The sequence below is a fragment of the Aulonocara sp. 'chitande type north' Nkhata Bay genome, linkage group LG2 (genome assembly GCF_057382095.1).
Source record: "Aulonocara sp. 'chitande type north' Nkhata Bay isolate Kocher_YH1m ecotype deep benthic linkage group LG2, A_spYH_male_GT1.1, whole genome shotgun sequence".
NCBI classification, from domain to species: Eukaryota; Metazoa; Chordata; class Actinopteri; order Cichliformes; family Cichlidae; genus Aulonocara; species Aulonocara sp. 'chitande type north' Nkhata Bay.
In genome coordinates, this window is record NC_141345.1 from 34735532 (window position 1) to 34742809 (window position 7278).

Here is a 7278-nt window from a genome sequence, read left to right on the forward strand (position 1 = left end):
TTTGCACACAATTTAACCAAGTACAATAAACCCTTTTCGATCATGTCAAACCAACACATGTAGCATTTGGTGGTTTAATGTAATCAGATTACGTTGGATCAACATACTATACTTACATTGATTTGAAGTGATTTATTTAAGTATGTAGAGTGAAATTTGTTTTAATTCATTCTACACAATTTAAAAAGTTTAGGAAAACAGAATTAAATCTTGTTGTTTCAACAACTACTTTGTTAATCAAGTCAATGATTTCACTCATTTCAACCAAATTATTTCAATTAGATTTGTTTACATTTGTTACACATTTAGAAACCCACTACTTTACAAAAAAAGTCACAATCAGATTATGATAACATTATCTTTATTAACTGGATTTAGTGGACAATATAAAAGCTTACCATTTTTGTACACCTGCAAGCATTATGCCACTTCAAAAGGTAAAACGTTAGAATACTTATTTACATAGGTAATATGTTGGAACCAAAGCTTCCACAACTAAAAACAGATGCAAAATTTGCTCAATATATCGACTGCATTTTAAAAAAATTAAACTAAAAGATAAAAAATACATCTCCCACTTGGCAAGTTAAAACATGTGACAAAATAGAATTACTATTGTGTGAATTTGGAAAAATAAAATAATTAGAAATAATTTGGGGGCAGTACAACAACAAAACAATCCATAGGTGATGAAAATCTATATTTGTTTGGTGTATCTCATTGAAATAATTATTAGTTTGACCAATTTTTACATTTCTGTATTTATTTTTTTAATTTTGGTTGCAGTCCTCCACAGCTAGCAATAGTTTTGCTGTGTTTTAAAACATGCTAGCAAGCAAAATGGAAACAATAATACAGTGAACTTAACAGGTGGCAGTGGTCTTAAACTTTACAGGACCTTGACACATAAACACAACATAGTACTTCTGTCAGTACTTCTGATCCATTTTGAGCCATCTATATAAGGACAAACAAAAATCATCTGCAGTGCTGTATAAAAGGTGAATTGCCCAACAGAGAGAATCCAAAAACTTAAAAAAAAAAATTTTAAATGAAAGAAAAAAATATAAACAACTCAAATATTACCATTATATATTGGAAATCACCATTGCACCAATGAACCATTCAAGACCTATCAGTCATTTTCAAGTGCCCTCACCCCATAAGCTTGTTTTTCAGAAACTGTGCCTTTGAAGACAGCTTTTGTCCATCAAGATTTAAAAGTATCTTCTGGAGGACTTCAAAGGTGCATTTAAGTTCTGGTGGGTAGCTCAGGTTCAAACAGTATACGAGTCCAAACAACAGAGCACATGCTTGTGCAATGTTACCCAAATCAGTGTTAGCCTCCACACCCTCAATCAGGACACCAACGTCCTCTGGGTCATCTTCAGGTTCAGCACCCTCCTTCTGGATGACGTACACCCCCATCACAGTTTGCTCCATGCAGCTTTTTGCCTCGCTGTCCGTATCCTACATGAAAAAATATAAGACAACAAAGTAAAATTTAAGAGATTGTTTAAACAACTGTTTCTATGCTGTTCATAAAATCCAAGTACTGTAGTTAAAGTAATAAACAGAAAATTACACCACTAAAGTAGTTGTTAGTAATTACTCCAATACATAAATTATAAAATACACCTCTCATGTCAAAAGAGGTGGCATAATTGACCTCTCACCGGCCCCTCCCCCGAAAGGGCCATTGTCCAATTACACATTATAGCAACCGTTACTGTGTCTGACAAACATTAACCTCAAGCAAGATGGAGAAGCGGTGTGCCCACCGATACGCCGAGAGATTGTGTCTGGAGGAGTTGTGTTCTTTCCATTCACAAAGTCAAAAACAACGTGAATGGATTAAACAGTGTGTATGGCCCCATTCCCAGGTAACTGTACCGAACATTATGAAGCATGTCTGCTTGCACATTCGGGTACCCATTGGTGCGCAGAGGAAACCATTTGTTTGTCGGACGTAGCAAGAGTAACTTAGGGGGACAGGACTCGAGAAAAGGCTAACTCAGCTGCTAAAATAAAACAGGTATAGAAGTGTTAGTACTAAACAGCTCAAAGTTCATAGACATTTCTATTTACAAATACTGATGACCATAGCAATGAAAAAACAACAGGACTTGTTTTAATCCAAGTACAGATTCAAAAGCAATATTGTCTTGATGCATGTTAAATGCATTGTATGTTTGTGTATCAAGTTTAAGTAGGCATAAATTTCTTTCCTTCCAATACCAAATCCCAGAAATTCTTTATTGCAACGCTTAATACTGTTTGGTATTCAAGACATCCTTTCCCCAATACCAGGTGTCTTGTTGCTAATCTCAAAATTTTAATTTTAACGATTTGCATTTGAGGCAACGTCACAATTTGTATGAGAATGTTACGGTCAACATGCTGTCACAGTGACTCACCAAGTACTCCTTTATTAACTTCTCATAGTCTTCGTTTAGGTAGATGCACAAAGACTTCAAGATGCATGCTCGTCTGGTATGGATGTTGTCATGCTGGAGAGGAGGAGGAGATAATATGAGCCAAAACCAGGCTGTTTTTCTTAAAGCTATGGTAATCAGTTAACTTGCATAATTATTCTTTAGGTTAGAACCTGGCATGTACCATTTGTTAAGCTGAAACAAAATTGACAACTTCATCTCCAAATAAAAGTTATTTTTGCTGCCTATGACAAAGTCTACTCAATCCTAATACAAACCTTGGAGATGGCAAGCATGAGACCTCTTATTTTCTTTCCACGTGTCCCTCCTTTGGTCAGAAAGATTTCCATTAAGCGTGGCGCGTATTGGTCAAGCTCGGCAAAGAAAGTAGATAGCAGAGGCTTTGTGGTGATTCGCAGAAACTCCTTGTCAATCTGCAATAGAGAACAAATACATTGATTAAAAACGCAACTGTATATTTCACTCACTTCACATCTAAGCTGACTAAAGCTGCTTTTAGAAGACCATGCAGACATCAGTGCTGTCTGTGTAGAACATGAATCAGTCTGTGTCAGATCCTGAATTTGAAATTTCCACTAAAGTCACAAGTAAGAGGCAAGTGGAACCAAGATCTGGGCCATTTGCTTTTTGAAGTTTGCAAAGACTGCTAAATTGCACCAGTGGTAGTTCACTCTTTGCAACATAGTATGCTGTTCTAAACAGATTTTTCAGGTTTATTTTTAGTATATTATTTGCAATTGGTGTTTGTTCTGGGAAAGATATTGCAGACTGAGCAATAATCCATTTCTAATGGGGGCCTTTCTTAAAATTACTGGTCCCAGTAACAAAGGCGCTTGTCGACTCAGGAATCGAGGGAAAACCAACAACACACCCGGCAGAACATTATGTTATTTACACGGGTGCACATAAGTGGTCCGCATGTGCGCATTCGCTGTCAAAATAAAAGACGCGCACCAGATAAGAAGTTGCAACGCGCGCTTGCATCCATATAAAAAGCACTGTTTTTGTCCGCTAGAGTGGGATTTTCACGGCACATTCTGCACCACATCTGTGCGTTCATCATTTGTTTGAAGCCAGCTCACCTCCTTCAACCACTTTTCTGAGAATACGCGCTTCTTTTGTGGTTCGGACTCCTTCTGACATTTCTTTGGAGGTGGAGGAACACCAAAGTAATTGCTTAAAGGAGCTTCTTGACATCTTTAAGAGTTCTAAACAAATGTCTGTCCTCCTCCTGAAAATCTTATGTACGCAAGCACGCGTTGCAACTTCTTCTCTTGTGCGTGTTTTTTTATTTTGACAGCGAATGCGCACCTGCGGACCACTTATGTGCAGCCCTGGTTATTTAGCTCGTCATATTGCAGCCACAGAAATCCTTTTGTCCATGAAACCATAAAGCTGCACTTTCTTTTTGCCTTATAGTCTGATTTCTCATAACTTTTCCGTTTTGTGGTAAGCTTTTCTTTGGCTGTCACTTCTTCACCCTGACCTGTCTTATTTGGCTCAGCAGAACTGAAATATATATCTTCCTGCTTTTACACACGCACTCACATAAGCTCAGCGATTCTCTGCGCGATCAACCTCTCACATGTTTAAGCTGCGGGAGATTTCACTTGTCATGCTTGCATAGTAAGCTAACGATTGATAAGACGATGTCAGAGGAATTGGTGCGCAAATTATCCTCACTCACAGATCAGTCCTGTCGCTCTCTATACACAGTTCGCACGATTGCAAAGTGAAAGCAAAAAACAAGCGCAAATTCAAACGCGATTTCAATATGTCACATATTGACAGTGGCTCACCGATGCCAATGATATAATTACCCAGCTACATTTCCGAAAGAATGCAAAAGCATTGACATATATTTTTCCTTCCTACAAAAGCCGGACGGGCAGGGCAGAGATAGATTTTGGTAGCCCGACTGGAAAAATCGCTAGCCCCGGGACGTCGGGCTAGCGATTTTGCGAGCCCTGTACAGCGTTTCAATAATTTGTACCTACTACTCTCCCTGATGGAACAACGCTTGCACTGCCACATACAAGTCACTGAAAGAAAAAAAGAAAAGCAGTTTTAAGGATGGTTTTATTGGCACCTTTTTTTCCACTTTGATTAAATCATAAAACTATCATAATAAATATATGATGGTAAAAGGCTTACCATGTATTAAAGAGGAGGCACAAACAATCAGAAAAAGGGGTCAGCTTTCTTTGTGGTGTTACTATGGTAAAGAAAACAGACAATTATTTTATAAAAATTCCAGTGGATTTTTTTTTACTTTGTTGCAAATGTATAAAAAAAAAATACAAATACATATAAATACCTCTTGCAATATAAAATTCACAGATAAATATCCAATCTGTTGCCAAATGTAATAGCAGTGTTTCACACTATGCAATAAAGATGCTGGTAGTTGCGGTAAAGGTCCGACAGGCAATTTTCATAACTATCCGCCATTGCCTTTTCCTCTGACCTCGTGTTTATGCTCTTTTCCCCATGCACTAGCGATCAAGTCAATTCGAAGGATGCAGCCCCTGAATTTGGACACAGCTAATATTTAACAACTCGCGCATGCTAGTTTAACTTGCATTACTGTGAGAGGCCGAATGCTTAAAATAAAAGGAGAAAGAAAGAAAGAAAAAATGCAAATAATAATAAAAAAAGTGAACAAAGACCATGTCTTGCAATAACCGTCATTTAAAACCAAAGTGAATGCTAACAGAGCTAGGTAAAAGTTCAATGAGACAACCATACTAGCTTTAGCTAACTTCATTTACTTTGAAAGTGAATTACAAACGTGTTAAATATTGAATTAAACATATCAATAACCGCTAAAAACACTATAAGACTAACTGCAAAAACAGGTAAAAAAAAAAAAAAAAAGAAAAACAATGAAGTGGAAATGCTAATAATAGTATAAATATACCCAGAGCGGATTAGAAATCAGGTATTAGACGGTACCGATTGGCACCGTCTAATACCAGATTTTCACTGCATTTGCTCCACTCCCGCTGTCTAATGACAACTTACACATTTGGAATTAAAAACATTGTTAAACAATTAACGGACAGAACAACTTCGTTTGACTAAGATATTTTGAGTTATTTATTACTTACCTGTATTGTGGAAGATTCCGCAGGGGGAAATGGCAGTTCACTGAACACATAACTTTCTCTGCGTTCCCGCCTTTTCACTTCTGGGAAGTTTGAGCATGCGCACTAGGCATCGGTGCCTTTTCACTTCTGGGAAGTTTGAGCATGCGCACTAGGCATCGGTTTTAGAGTTGTTGATTTAAAATAATTACATTTAATTGAACTGAAGAATGCAAATCTAGTTCATTAAACTTTTTGTTATTTTATGTTAAACCAACAACTGATAATGATTTAAAAACCTAAACTCAATATGTTCATGTTAAATAGACAAATGTCTATTGAATTAATCAAACAACTGCCTTAGTTGACTTTTTTGAGTGTACATTTAGAAAAGAAAATAAGAGAGAAAAAAATACTATACAAATTACATACAAAAAAACATTCTGATTGATTTACATGTTGAAAGGGAGTGGGAAGAAGCACACACTTATTTAATCCCACCCCTTTGCCATAAATTATCAGTTAATATTTAGTCAGCTTCCTTACTGATATCATTTGTAATAAAAATGGTGAACAGATTTCTGATATACTATATACTATAATATCACAGCATGAGTTTTGTGTTTGTTTGTTTGTTTGTTTGTTTGTTTGTTTGTTTGTTTTTAAATAGAGACATTCACTTGTGAGTGATGTTTTAGAACTGACCTTGATATGATGTAACACCAACATAAGCCATGACCAGTGTCATTAAATACCTCATAATAGGACATGTCCTGGGAAAGAACATGTGATTTTTCCATGGTGAATTGAATACAAGTTCGAGCAAGTGCATGACAGTTTGGTTGAATTTTCCCACTCACCTACCATTCCTGTCACTGGGGACCTCAGTACATATTTAGCCTACACACCAAATTTGCATTATTACTGTCAGATAATTTTTTCATCCTTTCAAGTTCTATTTTTCTTTGTCTGTCTTTGTGATACAGAATTTCCACTAAAATACTTACTCCCACTGTGACCTCTCACGTACCCTCACCATTGTGGCTTCAGGCGAAAGATTTCGCTGCAGTACTCACATACTTCTCTGCAGAAATATGTCAAAACAGATGAGCAGTCTTTCTGTCTCTCTGCTATGCACTAATGGCCTAGTCTGTTTATGTGCCAAGTGACATTAATTTAAGCAATCCCAAATGCACTTTTATGGAAAGACAGTACACACCTGCTAGATGCTCTCCCAGCCCCTAAAAGAATTTACAGACTTTTATATTCGTGGAAGGCTTCTCTTGTAAAAGCCATGCAAATTCAAACAACCTGAAACAGATGGTGTGCTTGTCTTGCCTCTGTTCTTTTTCATGTCTCAGCAGGTCATTTTATGTCATTGAGGCATAAGCTATTCATAAAATTCACTTAAGCTTAGGACTGTATTAGGAAGGACAAACTCTACAAAAGCAATAATTCAGTTTGAGAATGTTTTGGAAATGTCTGCAGTGTTAGAGTTATTGAATAAGCTCGGGCTATTTTAGGTCAAGCCTCAAAGAGTGCAGATCGAGATTCACTTATGACTTCCACATTATATTAAGGGGACAGTCGGTGAATGGACTGCGCTTTACATTCATTTGTTTTGTTGCTGTGGTTGTTTTACTCCAAAGGATAATGTGAAATTTTTCATACACATTCACATGACTGGCTGCCATGTGGACACTGAGCAGCCAGTTGGATGCAACTTGATCCCTTCA

At 36.9% G+C, this 7278-nt stretch overlaps 1 protein-coding gene across 5 annotated transcripts; it reads right to left on the reverse strand.

Moving 5' to 3' along the window:
- Positions 1-258: 258 nt before the first annotated feature.
- LOC147338260 (uncharacterized) lies at positions 259-5617 on the reverse strand. 5 transcript variants are annotated; one of them, XM_086260257.1, is made up of 6 exons: positions 5567-5617; positions 4611-4671; positions 4454-4498; positions 2714-2869; positions 2418-2510; positions 259-1470 (listed from the first exon to the last, which is right to left on the reverse strand). In XM_086260257.1, exons 4-6 carry the CDS (start codon positions 2783-2785, stop codon positions 1156-1158), a joined length of 480 nt encoding a protein of 159 aa, XP_086116383.1. In that variant the 5' UTR covers positions 2786-2869; positions 4454-4498; positions 4611-4671; positions 5567-5617; the 3' UTR covers positions 259-1155. The 5 variants fall into 5 exon arrangements, with proteins under 5 accessions (XP_086116383.1, XP_086116369.1, XP_086116393.1 ...); XM_086260243.1 differs by having other exon boundaries at positions 4450-4498; XM_086260267.1 differs by having other exon boundaries at positions 4450-4671.
- Between the last annotated feature and the right edge of the window lie 1661 nt (positions 5618-7278).